The 23212-nt window shown below is 34.2% G+C and overlaps 2 protein-coding genes across 7 annotated transcripts in view; both read left to right on the top strand.

Annotated features, from left to right (window-relative positions):
• The window catches only part of LOC123703414 (catenin delta-2), a 44639-nt gene extending 38707 nt beyond the window's left edge, over positions 1 to 5932 (top strand). For 3 of the 4 annotated variants that reach the window (XM_045651375.1, XM_045651376.1, XM_045651377.1), the window contains exons 17-20: positions 264 to 429; positions 860 to 988; positions 1884 to 2017; positions 3196 to 5932. In XM_045651375.1, the coding sequence (XP_045507331.1) occupies positions 264 to 429; positions 860 to 988; positions 1884 to 2017; positions 3196 to 3321 (555 nt within the window). In that variant the 3' untranslated portion in view covers positions 3322 to 5932. The remainder of the gene's footprint in view (positions 1 to 263; positions 430 to 859; positions 989 to 1883; positions 2018 to 3195) is intronic. The other variant, XM_045651378.1, reaches the window with a different exon arrangement.
• A 3182-nt stretch (positions 5933 to 9114) lies between these two features.
• LOC123703553 (kelch domain-containing protein 3-like) lies at positions 9115 to 12874 on the top strand. Of its 3 annotated transcripts, none has more exons than XM_045651620.1 (6): positions 9115 to 9156; positions 9366 to 9654; positions 9743 to 10208; positions 10327 to 10522; positions 10822 to 11001; positions 12185 to 12874. In XM_045651620.1, exons 2-6 carry the CDS (start codon positions 9415 to 9417, stop codon positions 12246 to 12248), a joined length of 1146 nt encoding a protein of 381 aa, XP_045507576.1. In that variant the 5' UTR covers positions 9115 to 9156; positions 9366 to 9414; the 3' UTR covers positions 12249 to 12874. The 3 variants fall into 3 exon arrangements, with proteins under 3 accessions (XP_045507576.1, XP_045507574.1, XP_045507575.1); XM_045651618.1 differs by lacking the exon at positions 9115 to 9156 and adding an exon at positions 9163 to 9326 and having other exon boundaries at positions 9415 to 9654; XM_045651619.1 differs by lacking the exon at positions 9115 to 9156 and adding an exon at positions 9235 to 9278.
• Positions 12875 to 23212: the final 10338 nt, after the last annotated feature.

Raw genomic sequence — 23212 nt, forward strand, 5'->3', positions numbered from 1 at the left:
TGTATGGATGGTGACTTTTTATAGTGTATAGATTTACAGTGTTTGTGAACATAGTTTAAGTGGTGATGTAAGTGTTGTACTACGACTAAAGTGCGTAACATTAAATAGGCATGTAATTTTATAGTCTATTGATTTTTAATATTTTTGTAATTTTCAAGGTATTATTACAATTTGATGAAGCTAATATCACTGTGTCAAAAATGATTTTGAAATTTCGAATTTTTTAATTTCGGTTATTTTTATAATTAGTCATGCGTTCACAGGGCACGTCGGACGACACGATAGCGGCGGTGCTGGCCACGCTGAACGAGGTGATCAAGAAGAGCGCGGAGTTCTCGCGCTCGCTGCTGGAGGCGGGCGGCGTGGAGCGGCTGCTGGCGCTCACCAAGCAGCGCCACCGCCACACGCCGCGCGTGCTCAAGTTCGCCGGTGAGTGCATGACACGTGACGCTACGCCATGCCACGCCACCTGATGACACGACGTGCCTCGTGACGCTATGCCACGTGACGCTATGCCACGTGACGCTATGCCACGTGACGCTATGCCACGTGATGCTACGCCACGCGACGCAATGCCACGCCACGTGACGCTATGCCACGTGACGTCACGACACGCCACGCCTCACTACGCTACGCCACGCCACGCGAGGCCACGCCACGCCATGACACGTAGCGCCACGCCACGTCACGTACAAATAGACAAAATTTAGAAAAAACTATATTCGACATCGACAGTAGATCACGCCCCAAGTATTCTTTTAAAAAAATATGTAATATACAGTTTTAATTTTCCCACGATTTTATTATATGTATAGATCTTATTACATGTAGAGACAAATGATTTCTCCATACGTTGCAGGTCAAGTGCTGATGACGATGTGGTCGCACGCGGAGCTGCGTGAAGTGTACCGCAAGCACGGGTGGCGCGAGCCGGACTTTCTGACGCCAGCACGGGCCGCACAGCCAGCACGGTCTTCTAGTGCTAGCGGTAAATATTATTATGGATTTTATAAAAAAAAATATGTAAATGTGTGAGAATGGAGGGTAGTTGTGTGGATGTTGTGTGAATGTGGTATTTTTATGCGATAAGACTTGGATTTGATCTCATATAAAATAAATCATACTTATATTTATAGTGTTAACACTAAAATATTTAGTGCGTGGTGCAAGTGCTACGCACTAATACTAAAAAAATAGCAAGAAATACTGTCACAAAAACAAATAAGGTTCAAATTTCATTTAAAAATATTTCCATTGTAAAATCACACTAATTTTGTACGAAAATAGAATTAACCTTTCTCTCCCTTTCTAAATAATATTTAACATAAAAATGTGCACGTGTTAACCATTATGTGTAAAATAAAATAAAAAATGTCAATACCGCAAAAACAGCCTATTTGTCATTACAATTTACACCCACTTAACATTGTAAGTACACAGAACTAAATCTCATTTAACATTGAATGAATGCCTAACTGGATGTGTATGTAAATAACTGTATTGTTACGTCTGTCCGTCGACCTTGCTATTGTGTACAAATGTGTATATGCGTACTCGCCGCTGCCACGTGGATCTTACGCTTTGTTAACGATATTGAGTCATGCTATTGTTATGTAACCGATATAGGAACTTGTTTGATACGAAATATTTAGAAATATTTTTTTTATTTTCGATTTTGGGGGGAAGTGGGGAATGAAAAAAATAATATTAAAAAGGTTTTCGTTGTTTAGGGGGAGGATAAAAAAAAAGAAAACAATTTTCTAATATCATTTTATTCCATTAACATTTGAACGATCCTTTGGAGCTTTTGCCACGCAAAATTGACACGTATCACTTGAAGCATAAGAGCCACAATGGCGTGTACATATTCACCGGCGCTTCAGGTCAGGGCACGCCGTCGTCGAACACGAGTGGCGCACCGCACTCGCCGAGCAACGCGAACAGCACGCTCAGCCGGCCCATGGCCTCTACGGGCGGCACGCGCTACGAGGACCGCACCATACGCAGGCATCGAGAGGTAACCGTAACCGTGACCGTAACCGTAACCGTGACCGTGACGTGATCGTGATCATGGCCAAACTGGTTCTACAGCCGCTAGCAGCAACGCGAACAGCACGCTCAGCCGGCCCATGGCCTCTACGGGCGGCACGCGCTACGAGGACCGCACCATACGCAGGCATCGAGAGGTAACCGTAACCGTGACCGTAACCGTAACCGTGACCGTGACGTGATCGTGATCATGGCCAAACTGGTTCTACAGCCGCTAGCAGCAACGCGAACAGCACGCTCAGCCGGCCCATGGCCTCTACGGGCGGCACGCGCTACGAGGACCGCACCATACGCAGGCATCGAGAGGTAACCGTGACCGTAACCGTGACCTTGACCGTGACCGTGACGTGATCGTGATCATGGCCAAACTGGTTCTACAGCCGCTAGCAGCAATGTGAGCAGTACGCTCAGCCGGCCCATAGCCTCTACGGGGGGCACCCGCTACGAGGACCGCACCACACGCAGGCATCGAGAGGTAACCGTAACCGTGACCGTAGCAGTGACCAAACTGGGTGCATAGTTGCTATCTGCTACGCGAACAGCACGCTCAGCCGGCCCATGGCCTCTACGGGCGGCACGCGCTACGAGGACCGCACCATACGCAGGCATCGAGAGGTAACCGTAACCGTGACCTTGACCGTGACCGTGACGTGATCGTGATCATAACTAAACTGGGTCTACAGCGGCTAGCAGCAACGCGAACAGCACGTTCCGCCGCACTGCGTAACTACATTGGCTCTTAGATTGCAGTACACACAGAGCTACGGTTAGGTAACTACATATTATTTTAATTTTTACTCCCAAGCTCTGATGGACACTACGATCAAATAATAAGATGGTAAATCTGGCAAGTATTGTATTCATAAAAAACTTATTGTCCGCTTATGCATCGATGTTCTTGGTACATGTGTAACATGTTCATTTGTGCACCTCACGTTAAATGTACAAAATCAAAATCCATACATACTAATCAACAAAACAACAATAACAAGCGACGCGATGTTCTTCTATCGTGTCTCGTGCAAAGCATTTTCTCATAAATCTTCTCCATTTGTAATATAATTAAACATAACAATAAATTTCTGACCAAAACGTTTGTAAATTATGTTGTTATCTAAAGTATGTATTATGTTTAAAATATTCCAGAACGATGACATGCCAACAATGGACGTGAACAACTACTCGGAAGGGCTCGGCATGGGCAATCCCAACGGGCGGCCAATGAACTTACAAGGTGTGCAAGCGCAGATGCCACCTCCAAACACACGTTGAATTGCTCCGTGTCACATTTTTTTGTTGATTATCTCTTCACAATGCAAGGAAAATGGATGGCAACAACTCGGAAGATTTTCAGTGACGCTCTGTTTGCTCGCGTATTCGTAACGTGCTGTTCTTATTCTGTGACATTCGTCCTAACTCGACTCTGACCTAGCAATTAACAATTGCTGAAATCCGGATTCGTTTTCGATACACAGCGGTTCCATTTTCACGATCACGTGGTTGTTTTGTTCCCTCAATACACCAATTACGATAAATTTAACAAATAATCGATAAGTAATTCATGAAAACTTTTGATATTTAAATAATTTACGAATTAGGATTGTTACAGTAATCTATGCATTTATATTCGCGATTAAATTCGTGTTAATGTAAGATAAATATGATATAATCATTAAAATATAATGAATTACCATTTACAGTGCTAATATTTAATGATGACAAATTGTTTATATGGATTTTATTTATAACAATGACACACTCTAGATAAGTAAAAATACGGCAGTTTTTAAGGTATTTAAATCACTCGATCATTAGTCGGTTATAATTTGTTTTTATAATGTGATCATGTCAATTCCCCCTGTAATATATTCGTGCCATTATTGATGTTTGAAAAGGGTTTCGTAGGCGTTGTCTGATTGTGAATAAATCATTTTATTAATTTACTATGTTCATTATTAACTCCTCTTGAGTTCTGTCGCGAGTTTTTATTTCTATTCAATAAACAATACATTGAGTAGTGTGTATCCTGTGACTCAAAGTTTTTTTACATGTATGGATACGCAGACCTATCAGTTTTAAAGCATTTTTTCAATCAGCTTGCTAGACGCAGCTAGGAACATAAATTGTCAACTTAAGCTACTAAAACATGATAGTAATAACTGTGAAAAGTATATTAATACACTTGGAAAAAGGGATATGAATTGGAAAATCGCAAAATACATATTGATTCAAGAGATCCGACTCGAAGGACCAGAACCGTAGTTGATGTATATGTACCTACCCAATTTTTTTCAAGTGAATGAATATATTTTAACAAGAGACAGCGTCATAGTGGAATACTGTTATGATAAAACCATAATAATACAGTTTTAAATTAAGCAATGTTTGTAATTAAAGTGAGAGTCTTACGAAAGTACTAAACGGTTTTTATATAACATTTTGTATCCATTCCATAAACACGTACGTGTTTGTCCCGGAGTTAATGATATTTGTAAGTTTAATAATATGTCGGAATTGCTTTAGTTTGTCGATTTTTTTGCCCCAGAGTTTTGCCATTTGTTCACAGTAAAGAATAACAAAAAAAAAAAAAACATGCAAAAGATTTTTGGTCCTTTAAAAGATTGTGATGATACAGAACTTAGCGGGATGCTGATTTTTTGGTCATCGATAAATAAGTCTGACTTTAAGTAGGAAAAAATAGAGGCAAATATTTCATCTTAATGAGACGATTACATTTTTACCGCATGATCTTATTATTTAAGATCTCCGCGCAACGTGCAACTTAAATTAATTTTCCCTCCGTCTTTTAGATTATTAGTGATAAATTATTTATTTTTTTATTAACAAATTATAATTTGTTATATTTGATTTCGAGGTACGTTAGTTGTGAGTAATGTAACGTTTGATATTAGGTAATATTAGTTGGCTAAATACATTGGTCACACATTTTGAAGCTATTGTATGCACAAGTATAGAGCATTTAGATGTCCGCGTCGCTTCGACTGACCTGGTACAAAACTACCCTCATCCAGTGCATTATAATTTAAGTAAATAACTTTTTATGATAATTTTATTGTAAACGAATACAAACGATTGTAGGTACAACAGTTGAATGCTTGCCAGGGCGACGTCGCTTCTATGAAGCGCTTATAAATTCCACATATTATATTTTTATTTGCGTAGAAGTAAGAGAAGTTTATTTAATCATTTATTATCTATTTATGGTTTCCAGTTGTGAGAGTTTTAGATAAATTTAGACGTTAGAGTATTGTTTTTTATTGTATTTTTATCGATAAATAATGTAATGTGAATTTATGTACCACAGTCGTGTAAGTCCTGTATAGATTACTTTTTTACTATGTACATTTATTCCTGTCTCTCTTCCGATATAGGCTGAGTGATAATGGGCTTCATTGCATTCCATGAACGCAAGTCTCAATGCCTCAATATCGTTTGGGTATTGAAGACAAACCTACACACATAACTAATAATGTTATATATGAAGCCCATTTTCGCTGAATTATACAGATCTCTTTTAAAATTTAATCTAATCTACGACTTGGTATCACGGTATTATTGGGAATGTAACTTAGAGTTACGTAACGTTTTATATTATATCGGTGTCTATGGTATGTGATAACCATAGATATGGAGTTGTTGCAACAGTAATACTCGATTATTTATATTTTATTTAACTAAAAGATTATGGAAATTATTTAACAAATGTATTCTTCATTTGTCGTTGCGACATCGTAGTTGTAATAAAATACATAGTTATGTCTTACGTCATGTTGTATGTAGTTTATTAGAGAATATTCTTCGTGCGTAAATAAATTATATTATATCTGTACTTCACAAAAAATAAAAGAATGATTTTTTATTATTTTTTCTTTTTATTTTCCTTTAAGTTTTCCTTTTTTAGTGGTTATTTGATGATTTCGATTGTTTTGTGGGTATTTTTATAAAATGTCTCAAGTTTCTTTTTTTCAACTATTTTTTTTAACAATGTACGCACATTTAGATAGTATGTACAAGCACGACTACTAGATGGGTTGTCCTTGTGGTGTTTATATGATTTATTTATAATAATAACGGGCCTATATGATATAGGTATTTGTTTTAGCTCAGAATTTTCTAAATAATTAAATGGATTTGCATGTAAGACTCTGTAACTATAAGACTCAAATGTTTTTATGACTTATACATTTCTCTTCTGTTAGGTAGTCGGCTGTTCTGTTGTTTTCTTAGTGAAATATTTGAAAGATGTTTTACTTGATACCGTTTTCTACATTGAATCTTTTCAACGTTAAATGTAAAAATTAAAAGGGTTTTTTTACAAATGGCAACATTGTTAAAACTCAACGTACGATTAAATGTAGAAACTGGCAATTGAACATCGTTAGTTAATTCCATAGTTTTAATGCAGTAGGCCGAATTTGATTATGTTCAACCATTGGAGAGACCCTTTCGGTGTGAATGTGTGGACGTTTGAGATGTTTGTCGGAGTGAAATGCCGGTCCATAGCAAGAATTGAATGTTATCGGAACATAAGTCGGGACAAAAATCAGTCACTAGATTGATGGCAATAATCTCTCATAATAAGGGTTAGCGTATACGAGTTACCAACCACAGCGATAGTCACTTGACACTCACTATACATAAGTGTCAAATATATGAAAAAAAAAAGGGAGCAGTGGTGGCTCAGTGGTGAGACCTCGGACTTCGAATCGATAAGTCCAGGGTTCGAGACCACGCGAGCGCGCAGGAAATAAATTGATTTTTCAATTTATCTGCGCATGTTGTAACATCACTACTGCTCGAACGGTGAAGGAAAACATCGTGAGGAAACCGACATGTCGAAGAATTAAAAAAAAAAAAAGTTCGACGACATGTGTCATCCGCCAACACGCACTTGGCCAGCGTGGTGGATTATGGCCTGTACCCTCATAGGAGGCCCGTGTCCCAGCAGTGGGAACGTATATGGGCTGATGATGATATGAAAAAAATGTGTCAAGTGGCTGTCGCTAGCCATTTGTGGCTGTGGTCGGTGGTCCGTTTGCGCTGAGCTTAAGTTGTAACATGGCAGCGCTCACACACACTAAACGAATTGTAATAAATTAACATGAATTTTAAGCAAAATCCTAACCTTTCCGTCTTACTAACGATAGTCTGAATCTCTATCAAATTAGTTGATGTAGCTAGACACTTCTAATCATTACATATGAATGATTGAACGAATGAAGAATACAAAATTTTACTTTTTATTTGTAGATAAGTCAAAATGTGGCTACACCATTTTTTATTTTAGTAGCTCGCTATAAGGTGTTGGTACATATGGGTGTATAACAGTGCAGTTAGTTTTATTGCCATTCGTATGATTTTACAATTAAAAATGTCACGGCAATAAATCTATAGATCAAATGTACTAGCGCCTTAAACATTTCTGCTTTTTTGTTTTGTAGATTGTGATATTTTATACAGTGTAGCCGCATCTTAGCAATCAAAATCGTATTATATTATAATGTTATTCGAAACTTATAAAGCGTATTAAATTTCTTCTTACTATGGATCTGCTCGTATGAAACGTTAACAATTGAGATGAATTTAAAACATGTATTAGTCGAATATATAAGTAAAAATCTCTGTGTATGAATGCTCACGTTTTATATCTATCAGTAGTGTCAGTTATTGAATTTATAGGTGTAATAGACGCATATGAAGTTGTATTTAATGTAAGGCATATTAGTGCGTGCACGGTTTTGGTGATTATACATTTTGTACTAAGTACCTACTATTTTGGACACAGTTGTGGGGCGTATGTTTGCAATAATAAACAACAGTATTATTCCAGTAATCCTCATGTACCAACGTTGCTAATAAACTTAACTACGTTTAAATAAACTGTTTGTTTTATTTATTTTTTCCTTACATAATACACTTACTTTATATATTTACTTAGCTTACCGCCCGCGGCTTCGCCCGCTTTGTCTAAAACCTAATAAATTATATACCTACTAAAACCTTCCTCTTGAATCACTCTATCTTTTAAAAATCCGCATCAAAATCCGTTGCGTAGTTTTAAGGATTTAAGCATACAAAGGGACATAGGGACAGAGAAAGCGACTTTGTTGTATATATTATGTAGTGATACGACAATCTCAGTACCATTTTTTCCCCAAATTCTGTAGCTTTATCTATTCAACCTATCTTTGTAAAATTTCGGCTAAGCCGTGTAATCTGTCTTACTTGAGATAAGAACATTACCCTAGCTAGGCAGTTTCAAACCGAAAAGTAGGGCTAGTATACATAATCACTAGTTTTAGACCCTCCTAAAATCTCACTCTCTTCACGCTCATGGGTAAAAACAGTTGTTCTATTTAAAAAAAATCACAGAATAAGAGAGATTTTTGAGATTTAACAGGCCAATAATTCAAAGCACAGCCTTTGTGTGTCTGTGATGCAAATTGCAAAGAGCACCTTTCTGTGATGTGGCGCCGTGGCGTGGTCAGACAGTATGATAACATTGCAATAAAATTTTAATTAAATAGGTAACATTCTTTCTGCGGCGCGGCGGGGCGGTCCCATGCTCGATGTATTCCATATGAAAAAATCTAATGATATAATTAGGTATAAATAGTATCATTAAAAATCACAAAAATATATGGAACGAATACATAATGATTGCATAAATTAAACAGGTTTTTTTTTTAAATCTACACTTAATATTATAAGCTGAAGAGTTTGTTTGAACGCGCTAATCTCAGAAACATAGCCCAATAATTTGCAAGGAGCGGAGCAGTGGAGTAAAACCGCGGGCACCGCACAAGCTAGTTTTTAGAGAAGAAATCTTATATTGTGATTGAGCAAACCAATCGCATTTTTGAGATGTTATTCATTGTCTTCCAGTTGATATTAAACCTATGTATTAAACTTTCAATATTTACTATGACTAAGGAGACTCTTTATTTTACATTGACGATATATTCATGATAAATTTATGTATTCTATGATTTATTTATATATTCTATCATTGTCTGCTATTCACCCAAATGTCAGGTGGGTGTCAATGTCGATGCGAACTGCGAACACGGAAATCGGAACGTCAATGTTTGTATTTTTATTGCTCCATTGTGTCAGCGGTGTATATTTTTAATATTGGCGAAAACGGCTCAATTTACAGTTTTTTAATGCACGAAAATATTTAAAGTTTAATAATAGCGTAACATACAGTTTGTATACTGTTTACATATTCATGTACATGTAATACTTGAACAAAGGTTTGTTTTTTTATTGATATATCGTAATTTTCTTTGCAGTTAGTGGAAGTGTGGTTTTTCTATTATTTTGTATTAAAATTGTATTAAGATGCGGTGGACTTTGCACACTGAGGGTGGGCCCAGGAGAGTGAATCACGCCGCAGCCTGTGTCGGTGACAAAATATTTTCCTTCGGTGGATACTGTTCCACCGAAGAATATCGAGATTGGGAATCGATTTCCGTCCATGTATTAGACACTTCAATTTTCAAATGGGCACTGGTGGAATATAATAAAACTAATGCTCCTTTTCAAAGATATGGACACTCAGTTATCGCTTATGGAGAAAAGGTAAAGCGTCAATAAATCTTGATAGTGTTTCCCTTGAAGGGTGTCCCTAATTCGTTTCTCATCATAGAATTACTTATTTTTCTTACAGATTTACATGTGGGGTGGTAGGAACGACACTGTGGCTTGTGACACTGTATATTGCTTTGATACAAGAGAGTTAGTATGGAGTACACCTCCTGTAACTGGGATGATACCAAATGGAAAGGATGGTCATGCTGCCTGCCTTATAAAAAATAAAATGTACATCTTTGGTGGCTTTGACTACCTAACTGACATGTATACAAATAATATTCACTGCCTAAATTTAGATACAATGGAATGGAGCTATGTTTACGTTAAGGGAACACCACCCATATCTCGAGATTTTCATACGGCTTTGCCTTATGGGGACAGAATGTACATTTTTGGTGGTAGGGGAGACTTTGAAAGGCCGCACAATGCACAGAATGAAGTATACTGTGATAAAGTATTTTATTTAGATACAACTAAAGAAACTTGGGTAACTGTTGAGATCAAAGGCATAAAACCTGATGGAAGAAGGAGCCATTCTGCCTGTAAGTATAATTATTTGACAATTCCGTCTCACACTATCACACAAAATTATTTAATTTTCATACAATATGATATAATTTTATATAAATAAATAAATCGTTATTTTGAACAATTTTGTAGGGATATATAATGATTTTATGTACATTTTTGGTGGATACAATGAAAAAACCAAGACACATTTCAATGATATATTCAGATTTTCATTGAAAGGAAATTATTGGGAGCTCGTCAAAACGAAAGGAACTGCACCATGTAAGAGGAGACGACAGGTGTGCATCTTGTATGACAATAAAATATACTTATTTGGAGGAACTAGGTAATATACTTTAATTAATATCACATAATTTCATTTTTATTTATACTGGGGAAGAAAATTAATGATTACAATAGTTTTATATTAATATGGTTTAGTGTATTGTTTCCATTACTCCCAGCAATACCTAATTTAAATTAAAACATATACAATCAAAATATTTACTATCAACTTTTGTTAAATAAATATGCAAAATGTCTACCTTTTGCTGTTTATATTAAAAAAATAACTAGAAAACATTAACTGTATATTTTTACACAATATTGTGTTATATGTATAAAAAGGTAATATTAATGTTTCAGTCCAGTAAAAAATCCGCCAGACACAAATCCAAATGATCCTCATGATGTTGATGAAAATAAAAAGCTTTTGGACAACAATGATCTTCATATCTTGGATTATATGCCGAGTTTGAAGGTGCTGTGTATCAATTATGTATTGGACAATAAACTGGATACTTCCAGTCTGCCTAAAGATATATTGTGAGTATCACTACATAGTATAAAACAAAGTCACTTTCTCTGTCCCTATGTATGCTTAAATCTATCAAAATATGCAACAGATTTTGATGCGGTTGTTTTTAAATTAAGCTCCCAATAAGTGATTCAAAAGGAAGGTTTTAGTATGTAATTTATTAAGTTCTAGACAAAGCAGACGAAGTCGCGGACGAAAGCTAGTTACTTTATAATATAACTTATAATAAAATACTAGGCAACCCAACAGACATTGTCCTGATGTCCTGAAGTTTAAATAGCTGTTAAGTTTTCGCTTTTTCTTACTTTTTATGCGCAAATTACTGGGATAATAGTATATATTTCTTGTTATTAAATAAGAGCTAACACTCTTTTATTAGCTTCACCTGTATTGCTTGTTGTTTATATGTAACAGACACCTTTATAGTCGATTTTGACCCACTTAACATGGACATGGATTGATGATGTTAAAAAATTCAGCATGACTATTTTTCAACTACAATATTAATTATTATTAAATTGTATACTTACACATATAAAAAGGTCTTATGTAACCAAATTAAATATTTTAATACAATTAAATAGCGTTATATATTATTACATGTGTATTATATATGGATGTATTCAATCCATTGTTACTGCAGGCAATGACATTGAATATAAATTGCTTGATATTTTATTTATATAATACACATATCTATACTAATAATATAAAGCTGAAGAGTTTGTGTTTGTTTGTTTGTTTGAACGCGCTAATCTCGGGAACTACTGGTCCGATTTGAAAAATTCTTTCGGTGTTAGATAGCTCATTTATCGAGAAAGGCTATAGGCTATATAATTATATATCATCACGCTACGACCAACAGGAGTGGAGCCACGGGGGTGAAACCGCGCGGAGCAGCTAGTAATAAATAAATTTGAATTTGACTGACCGGTTGGTTTAGTTGGAAGCTACCCTTCCTTCGAAGCCAGAGGTCGTGAGTTCGATCCCACCCAGGGCAAATATTTGTATGATGATCATTGATGTTTGCTCTGTGCCTGGGTGTTAATTATACATTTAAAATTATATATACATATGTTTATCAGCCATTTGGCTTCTATAACACAACCAAAAAGCTTAGTATGGCATCAGATCGTGCCGTATGTGAAAAAAATATTCTAAAAATATGTATTTAATTATGTTTGCTTGCAGGATGGACATCAGAATAATGACACAGCCAAATCGTATCAGCAGGCCCATCAATCAAACTGGTTGAAATCATTTACATTTACATCATAAGTAGAAATGTAACATAATATTAAATTTAGGAGGATATTTGATCTGAGTTGTGCAATGTTTTATCGTGATATTTTGTGCACTTGTTGACAAACATGCAATTTTGAATGCATGAAATACTTATAACTTTTTTTAAATCGCATAATAATATCTATGTATAATTTATTGGATTTATCGTTTTACCAGGGACTAAAAAATTTGTGAATATATGTTTTATATACAAGAAGTGACGGTAAGAAGAGTAGGATTGTTTAGAATTGAAGATACTACAGCAGAATGTTGAACCGGTATTTAATATAATATATGCTTATTATTATTAGTCAGATCATTTAATTGTTTATCATGAAATATCCAAGTGTTTGTGAATTATCTATAATATTATGAAAGGGAAGTTAAATGGATATAACGATTTTAGGCAGTCATGTTTTGAATCCTTAGAAAGTATGTAATTTCAAGCATAATATATAGCGTAGAGCCCATAGAGTGATGTCTATTTGATTTAATTTAAATTGTTGATATTATAATAAACGTGCAATATTACATCTATACTAATATTATAAAGCTGAAGAGTTTGTTTGTTTCATGTTTGTTTGTTTCATGTTTGTTTGTTTGAACGCGCTAATATCAGTAACTACTGGTCCGATTTGAATTTTCCATTTATCGAGGAAGGCTTATAGGCTATAATAATATTATAAATGCGAAAGTAACTCTGTCTGTCTGTCTGTCTGTTACTCAATCACGCCTTAACTACTGAACCAATTTGCATGAAATTTAGTATAGAGATATTTTGATACCCGAGAAAGGACATAGGATAGGTTTTATCCCGGAAATCCCACGGGAACGGGAACTATGCGGGTTTCCTTTAAAAAGGCGGGCGAAGCCGCGGGCGGATAGCTAGTAGGCTATAAATCATCACGCTAAGACCAACAGGAGCGGAGCAATGCGAGTGAAACCGCGGGGAAGAGCTAGTATTATATAATAGTGCTTTTAATATTATTAATCCTTCTACACCTATATTATAGTATTTTATAGAGATTAATCTTTAGGTATGTTTGCAATTTTTTTTTTAAATCAATGTTGATACATCTTAAACAGCATTGTCTTGGTTTTATGAATTTTCTTGCTCAGTGCACTTTTGCTTTATTAAGCTCAGGATTATAACAAATTTGTGATATTTTTACACTTATTATTTTATTTTACATATTTATTTTAGTTTTTAGCTTCATAGAAATAGTAACATCTTAATTTATGTTTTAAAAGCGCTATTGTTAGCTATGTTTATTTTATAGCATTATCATATTTGTTTTATCATGGAATACATAAAATACAATGTAATAAAATAAGCCCTGAGTTAATTGTAAATATAAAAGATGTATTATAAATAAATTATTAAAAAATTATATGTGGTTTAAATTTAGTTACCCTTCCTTTCCTGAATCACTAACTCTAACAAAAATACTATTACATAAACGATACATGACCATGATGTTTTAATGCAGTGCTAATTCCAATGTGGTAAACATTGAGATAATATTACTACGTATGGAGGAGACACCACGAACTAAATCTGTGCGCCATTTTTTTGTTCTAAGTTTTAAAAATTATTATCTAGTTAGGTACTTACCCATGAAAGTTATTCCTTTGCATTTTTCCGTATTATTTGTGCAATATCGTAACACACACGAAGGCATATTTGATGCGTTTCACTTTAAAACAAATAAAAAATGAGCGTGCAGTTAAGCCATATGGCTTATGGTGAGCGGAACATAAGTGATGTAGGCGGTGTCGTCTCCATATGTATTATGTATATCTCAATGGTGGTAAAAGACAGAGCTATGTATGTAAAGGGACCCCTTTCCCACATTGAAAATTAAACTGCTTTAAAACAATATAGTAACCCTCTTGGGATCACCAAGGTTGCTGGCTGAATCTGTTAAACGCCACAACATGGTGTTGAGCTTCATGGAGGAGCTTGGTTTGTTTCAGCTATATTCTCCCTCCTTTTTCACGCTAAATGTGTGACTAGTTACGGATATATTTATATTCCCGATTCTATTATGGCCTATGGGTATATTTGCCTATTCAAATAGTTTTGGGTGAAGTCAGAGTTTAGCGAGGATTATGCAATGTTATATTACATAAATATCTCTAAAGTTATCTAAAATGGTACATAGGTACCTACTAAGCGACGCGATCAGTCTGTTTACGTCAGTTACAGTTTCTAACAATACCTACATTATCAATGCGAAAGAAACAAGGAAGAGTTTTTTATTTGAATACAATTCAATGATACAGGAACAATTTAACCGAAATTATAATGAATCAATTAATTTATTATAATTTAAATACGAAATTTTCATTATTATTTAACGCGAAAGACGTAGATACTTATATAAATTACCTACGGGTAGTCTAAATATTTTATATAGCATTCTTTTAATAATTAATGTAATCTTTTGAACATATTTTAAAAAGTTCGCATTCTCATCATCTGCACAATCTTTCTGCTTTTTTTATTAAATGTTTTGTTTATGTACCTAAGACCGGGCAATCAAGCCGCCAGCCGGTGTCTTGTCTGATTGTAAGCGATCGGATCACCACCACCTATAAAAATTTGCGTAGAACCTCTACGTTGCGTTGCCTGTTTTTAAAGAATAAATTGACCCAATAAACGAATTATTATTAAAAGGATACGGGTCTTCGGATCGTCTATCTACCGTACGAAATGCAGTAGAATTTGCATGTTCGTACTCGTACTCGTATTTCACGTATTTCTGTTATGGTGTGGTAGGAACTAGGAACCTACTTTACCCGATGTGAGCTGATCCAGTCCCTGTCAAATCTCGACCCCCGCATATTATTTGATATGATTAATAAAATAAATAACTTTACAATTAAAGTCTATAAGTAAATAAAAAATAGAGTCACATTACATAGCGCCAAAATAACTCTACCTAGTCATTAAATGCATAATTCTAGAGTGAATTGTAAGGCATTCTTATTGAAAATGAATAACATAAGTGCGTTTCAATTATTAGTCTTAACATTTTCATATTTTAATGCATAATCATTTCATGTTTTAATAGAATATCGCTTGTACCACACACCAATTTTCAGTGCACAACTAGGTACTTAGTGTGTAAGAATTATGATCTAATATTTTCACTTCAAAATACGTTTACGATCCCAGTATTAAAACCATAGACAACATGAATATTCTCGCCTCTCAAGAAACTTAAGTCAACTTCACATCTCTGGCGGGAAACTAATTAATTTAACGCTTAACCCCGCCCATTACAGTGTCCATAATTTATAGTAGAAAAAGGAGAATGAACGTTAAACAGTTTAAGTAGCAAGACGCTAATGTAATCCCGGTATTTTACGTGGAAATCGCGTTGCATTTCCCATCTCCCCGGTGTCCATTCGTGCTATGAATGCTACAAAAAACGATTAAGCGCGGGATGAAGTTTTTACTCATTTTACCTTCTTGATGACGTCTGTTAAAGGTATTTTAATTTTTAATTAAAATTTTAGAACTAAATTCTTAAGGAATACGAAAATAAAGTCTTTAGACTGATTTAAAAACTTACACGGTCATGTATCATGTACTTTGTGCTTAAATAAATAAAGATATTTCTATCAATAAAAATGCTTATTTTTATTGATAGAAATATACAGAACATCTTATTTATTTATTCATTTAATGGTACGTACACCTTATGGCGAGATAACACAGATACCAAGTGCTCCCTGTAACTCCTGACTACACTTCGAGCGTCACTACTTCAATAGAGTGAAACCTGTACCGGTACTAGACTAGGTACACCTGTTTGAATTAGTCGGCTGATAATGGAGACTACAGAGCTTTAGTGTGAGGGTTTGACGTAAAACATCCATCCAGGTACTGCAAATTGGATTTTTTTTGTGCCTGGTCTTCTTTATGTAAAAACGAAAGCTCCTACAGCTCCTAAAGCAGCTCGTTTCGTGTGGGTGTAGTTTCACTTTGGTACGGAGATAAATTACAATAGTCTGAATTACTTAGGTAGGACATAGCATCTTGCTTCTTATCCGGTTACTCCGAACTGCAAAGATTGCGTATTTTTATATTTATAGAGACTATTCTTAAAAACTGAGCGCCTACCTTATGCATTTAACTTCCTATCGAAGAGAAATAAAAATATTTCAAATTATTTGAATCTAGGTTTAACAAAGCAATATATTATGCCTGCAACTGCATTAACTAGTTTTTACTTTTCACATTACATGGGAGCAGGCATGCCTAGAAAAATACATGCCCTTACTTACGATTCTCATCTGCACTCAGGTGGACTGCTTACAAGTGACGTCATAATGCTGAATCTTCTTATTTTATGCTCTTATGTCGTTCTAGATAGGTCACCTGGTGGGTTAAATGACCCTTAATTTTTTCAACACGGGCCTGTAGTCCAGTAGCCCTATTAACTTATACTTTATACTTCATATCTCTAGTCTCTAACAAAGCGGGAGGAATTAAGAAATTCCATCGATGGTAATTTTTTCCACTTTATTCCTCGGACTGGTATTTATAGGAATATCTACTTACACGTCGAGTTATTGACGCGAAACTATCAATTTAGCTGACTGCATAGATACATGGCCCACAGCGCGGCATTACGATTTAATACAAGGCGCCTATTATAGATATTAAAATTACACCTCCTAGCCGCTTTATACGTAATACACTTACAATTTATTGGACACGATACGACTACGACACGATATCTGTTTTAAATGGTGAATGAGGATTAAATAAAAGAAAATAAAACTTACAAACAAGCAGTATACTCATAATGTGCATTGTATTTTTTTTTGTTCTTCTATACTTTGTTACATAGTTTGTTTGTTTATTTGAACGCGCTAATCTCAGGAACTACTGGTCTGATTTGAAAAATTATTTAGAGGGTTAGATAGCCCATTTATCGAGGAAGGCTATGGGTACCTATAGGCTATATATCATCACGCTAAGACCAACAGGAGCGGAGCTACGCGGGTGAAACCGCGGAGCATCTTGGTAGCTTTACTTTTAGTTCAACTTTTTGATGCAGTATCTTTTTTAATATTAATTTAATAATAAAAATTGTTTCATAATGGATCTATTTTTTCTCATTCACTTCATCAAGAACAACAGATTAACTTGATATAAATGAATATCAATCGCACATAAAATAGTGATTCTACTATTTAACAAGGTTTTTCACTCTTAAATTATTTAATAATTGTTCATGTCAAAGGTGGTACATATCAACAATTGTATGTATATGATTACGTAATTAATGAAAATAAATATCGTGAGATGTAAATGGTAGGCCTATAATAAAAACGTGGGCGATCGAAGTCTTGAGTTATCGTTATTTTATGCGTCAAAATTGACATCTTAATTAACTGTGCTAAACAATAAACGGTTTTAAGTAATTTTGACTTGTATTAATGTTTATGATAGCTAGTGGGATATTTATATTATTTTATCGGTGTATGAGTCAGGTTATTATAATACTAAAATTTGTTATTTTGCGTAAATCTATATTCAAGCCTTAAAATAAAACATGGAAGAATTTTACTGATACCTCTCTATACGTAATCCCATAGTTTTATTTTATTTTGCTTTACAATTACCTAGTACCTACTAGGTACCTACTTTCAATGTTTCTGATCTGGTTAAATTGGATAAATATTCACAGTGCCTATTCTCTAATACCAATTGTGTTAATACATTTCTTATTGTGTTTTTTTCAAGCATTTTACAAAAATAATCAAAAATATTTTGCGTCATGTAAATAAGCTTACTATATCAGTCATTTGAGCTTAACTTAAATGACTTGTAAATTTTACATGAACAAAAGTTGAGTTTGATTTTCGATTTATGATGATTTACGACTAATATATCACATACTGTCAGTCACTTAGGAATAAGGATAAAACTATTTGTATCCGTTTAAGCCAACAGAGTAATGATTTATTGCTATGCAGACTGCAGTAACTTCTTGCAATTGGTAGAATATTTCAAATTTCATAACATTAACGTTACATGTAACTATAAAGTTCATTTTATGGTTCACAATCAAAGCTGGCCCCAACGCACTTAATATTATGGACGTCAGCTAAGTGCACTATATTCGTTGTCTCTACAATGAAAGAGCAATATTCAAGGTAGAACAGCGTTAGAACAAAGTTGCTTGCGGGTAGTTTTTAAAGCTTAACATTCAAGAGACAAAGTAATATGGTATAGCCACAAACGCTTTTACGAGATCTCGGAAAAAATCAACTTTTACATTTCTTGTTCTGCGAATTTATAACGACCAATGTTCTAGAACAAGGGAGGCTATTCTTAGTGGTTAGTAGGATAAGCAAATTTAAACATTGGTTTTGTACTAAGCCTCAGGCTCATATGAATAAGAATACGGTTAATGTGGGCGATTTCTGAAATCTAATTGAGTGGTTTAAGTATTTATGAAAGAGTTTACAATGGTAATACTTTTCAAAGGTCTATGTTTTCTAATTACTTACTGAGAATTGAATTAAAGAGTTATTGTCTCTACTCCTTGGAGAGTATTTCAATAGATAATATTAATTAATTATCTATTGAAATCATTTATATTGGAATATATTATGAACAATGAACTTTGAAAATATAAACAAAAACCAGTATCCATTTCAGCCCTTTTAGTTTGCCAATATTCGCCCAATCCATTCAGCAGCTTTTTCTATAAAAACTAAAAAGAGAAAATTTATATTTAACCCAATCAAACAAATCTCGGAATTATAACACTGGGCTAGGATTATAATATTATATGTACCAACATCTATAGTGCGCTGTGCGTATTTTAGATACGTATTTTGGGCATGTGTTTGAAAAATTATGTAGGTACTTCTAGGAATAGTGGTAGCTAGTGGATAGAAATTAATGAATTCTGAACATGTGATCAATTGACAAAGTGATATACAAACAAGATAAAGTAATACTTAGCAATCATTTTACAAGTGGTAGAGCCTGTTTATTTCGTTGATTTATTTCTTATAATAAATCAACGAAAACGTTCGACAATAATAATAGATGGGTGAACTAAATTGTCACTTGTATATTAAGATTATCCTGCCCGTAACCAATAATTACCTAACTCGTTAAAATGGGATTGTTTTCTACTTTCTACTATAAATTAGGTTCCTATTCTGCTGCGTTATTGAAAGAAAAAGATGATAATTCGCCTAATTATTTATGTTTTAAATTATTATTCATTAGGGCTAGGCTAATGCATTTTTATAATGCGTAAATGTCGCAGCATCATAATTTGGCGGGAAACAGGTAAGTATGTCAACGACACAGGCTAGAACCATCTAGAACACAGCTAGTATTCATAGCACGCCTATTTTGCACGTCCTAGTTACAATACTTGGTCATTCTGTTTTATGAGTGTCAAAACTTAGTTTATCACAGTGCTTTTCAGAATGGAGATAGAAATGTTAGAATTTATAAACAAAAAAAAATACAGCCTTGATGTTATTTTTTTGTGTAAAACGCGAAGTTCATAATGTCAAAGAAGGGAATAGAGTCAATCTAATCAATTAATTATGCATACCTAATGAAACCAATGTAACAAAAAAAAAATGGAAAATACTTTATCAAAGTTCCACAACAGCCCTGTAAATTATAATAAGTTAAAATATCCAGATTATTAGATTTACTTTCTACTTAAGTTAAAACTTCAAATCCCAAATACAAATAAAAGCGCGGTAAAAATTTCTAGCGAAATGTAGCACCATTGTTAAAACTTCGTCTTTCTTAAATAAAAGCCAGTTGCAAGTTTTCAAGAAAATCTTCTGAAAGGTTTCTATGCATAAAATAAGCCAGGCCACGGCATCGAGTTAAAAACAGCCACAAAGTTACCTACTGTTGAAATTGTCCATTCTGTACGTAAATGCATTGACAACCAGTGTTTTAGGTTCACCATTCTTGTCTTTTTTTGAGGATAATAAGTGCGTAAAAAAGTATTAAGTTTTATTTTATGTCTTTATAATATGTCTCATGTTTTTCAGTTAAGATGTTTTGCGTAGGTAGACAAATAAATAAATCAATCAATCTCAAATAAATTGAAATAATTAAGATCTTCATTTTCTGTTTCCATTTGTGTTTTTTAATCAAAATCTAATAAATGAAACGAAACGTGCATCACTGCATAGAGGATAATTTATCACGAGACTGTAACACCTGAAAGTTTTCGATCGTATCGTGATTCAACGAAAACCCAAGTTTCTTGTCTAAAGCTGGAAGAGCTGTTAGAGGCTTATTACCTGGGATAGGACAAACTTATATGAACTGGGATTATCCCTTTCTTTGCGAGAAGTGTGGACACCGTCGTTTGGATAACCATTATTATTATGGACCCTGTATCACCATTTTTAACCCTTAACATCAAAATGGAGATTTTAGAAGTTTGAAAACTTGTAAGTAGTTAGGAAAACAGATTTGCTTTGCATATGTGTGGATATGCATGAAATTTGCTACGAAAATATTCATACCGATTTCTTTTCCAAGTTAAAATATATAAAGATTGAACTCTCAAATACATTGAAACAACTTTTAAAGTAGCATGAGACCCAAACATCGATTCTCGAACTTCTGGTTTAAAAAAATTTATTAGTAAATAGGGCAAAAAGAACAACATATAATGTATTCCAGGAACTCTTGCCTCTTTTGTAAGAAATGAGATATCATTGACCAGTCTGCGCTTAACTGGTCTGGTGGTGGATTAAGCAAAATAACATTGTTTTACACTCGAAAATCCCGCTTACCATTAAATTAATTTTAGGCTCTTTTCATATTAAAATAAATATAGTTCTTAGTCTCGCGAAAATAGGTATAAAAATAACCTGCAAGTAATTTTAAGCAACGTTTTCTGTTTATAGGTTAGTGGGTCGTGTCTATCCGTTTCGTAATGACTACTTAGCGGTAATAACCATGCTGTTTTGTATGAAATATTCATTCGGGTTCTTCATTTACTCGGCAAGGAGAATAAATAATAACTATATACATTTCTCTATAGAGCCATCACGTAGTTTATTAGAAGCGACACAATTGAGAGATGGAACCCTTGATTCAGCTAGGCCCTTGTTGGATGAATATTATTCGAGATTTAAATAAAGGAGTTGTGTTTGCTGTTGGTATTTTTAATTATTTAAATAAAATGAGAAGTTAGGTGCATATTTTGGTGCATTATTATTTATAATGTTAGCACACTGACAAAGTTTCCGTGTAAAAAAAGACCGTGTTTCCGTTTAAATTTTCTTGTCAAATTGAGTTGTTCTAGAACTGGTTAGAAATATGTAAGTACCAACGAACAAAAATAAAGTATATAAAATCTATCTATTATTTTAATAACATTAGATTTTGAATAACGGCTTCATACTGTTCCGTAATGAATTATGGAAATAAAGCTGATTCACGTAGGGTAATTGCGCTGGTTTGCCGTCCAGCTTCAATTTTCGTCCATTTGACTGACCTGCTACAATCACGTGCGTAAAACTTGAATACAAACCTACCTTCCCGCGCAAGTTTGCACTTTTTACGGTCCATAATGTTTAAGCAACAGTACTATCAACATGAAAATTTGATTTGACAAGAAGAGAGTTCAAAAAATTAACGTAAAAGTGGCCGCTTCGCATCCGTGCCTTGCAGATGTCATCGCGCGAGAGAAAAATTTGCCGGCGAGAAAAGTTCATGGTAAGGTAAATCACTGTTTTAGCTAGTTTACGTAATGTTTTTGGTACGTATGTTTATTTATAAGCATAATAAACGCAATTATAAGTGTTTATCATACTTTTTTATAATACTCTTCGAAATATTAAGTGGACGGATACTAGGTTACCAAATTCTCAAAATATTTGGATTTCGTCCAAATGGACGGAAACTCAAACAGCTACGTGAATATTTGTTAGGGTCATTTTACTTTATCGGACCTTTAAAATACTGAATAGTTTCTCCCAAAGTGATCTTTACTGCTATTAGTTTAGATTTTTTGGTTTCCGTCCACTGCCATGTCAGTGCTGCCAAAATAAAAAAATATTTAAAGAAGTGGACGAAAACTAAATTTAGCTTTAAATGTTTTAGTTTTCGTCCATGAATGAGTATTGGAGTAGACAAAAATTAAATATAGCTATTCTTTTGCATTACTTTTCGTCTATTTTTACGTATTGAAGAGTTTTCTATTCAGTATCTTCCTTATAAATAATTGGTGAGGGCCAGAGTGTTGTAGGTACATAATATTGTCATTCATTCAGTCATGTATCATTCTCCTTATGTGAAGTAGAGTCAATTATTCGTAGCATAAATGGGGGTAGGTCAGACATGAATAAACTGTATTTTTCTTGATTATCATTCACTTGGGTGTCATCTTTTATTCTAGGTCTGTTTTGCCAATGCAGTATTTTTTTATTATACTTAGGTACTCAACGTATCCTCAGAAAGATCTTATTGTTTTTAGATGGCCTCGAAGGAGTCTAAGAAATCTAGAAAAAAAAGACGCTGCGTACACTGAAGAATCTTTAGTAAAAGCTTTAACGGCAATACGGAAAACTAAGGCATCAGTAGACAAGTCTGTAGAGATTAAGGGATTCCTAAATCTATGGTCCTCGATAGAATACACGGCAAAACAACTGATATTTTAAAGAAACGTGGGCCAGAACTCGCGATTATTAATGCCAAATAATAATCAGTAAGGCAGCATAGTTTATTTTAGTAGCTAAAACTTATTATTATATGGCTGTGTGTGTATAGTAGGTAGGTACGTTTCATCTGATAAACAAAGTATTAGAATGAAAATTTTTGTTGTTAGAATGAATATTTCTGTTTTTTGATGTTATTTCTTAGTCCTGTAATTATAACTTGATTCATTTACATTGTAAGGAACGCAT

The sequence above is a fragment of the Colias croceus genome, chromosome 26 (genome assembly GCF_905220415.1).
Source record: "Colias croceus chromosome 26, ilColCroc2.1".
Lineage (NCBI taxonomy): Eukaryota > Metazoa > Arthropoda > Insecta > Lepidoptera > Pieridae > Colias > Colias croceus.

Bases quoted from the DNA above. Each gene is read 5' to 3' on its own strand.
- LOC123703553 (XM_045651620.1), top strand. From the start codon at position 9,415: ATGCGGTGGACTTTGCACACTGAGGGTGGGCCCAGGAGAGTGAATCAC. The intron at 10,209-10,326 runs GTAAGTATAATT...ACAATTTTGTAG, and splicing joins AAGAAGGAGCCATTCTGCCT to GGATATATAATGATTTTATG. The intron at 10,523-10,821 runs GTAATATACTTT...TTAATGTTTCAG, and splicing joins TACTTATTTGGAGGAACTAG to TCCAGTAAAAAATCCGCCAG.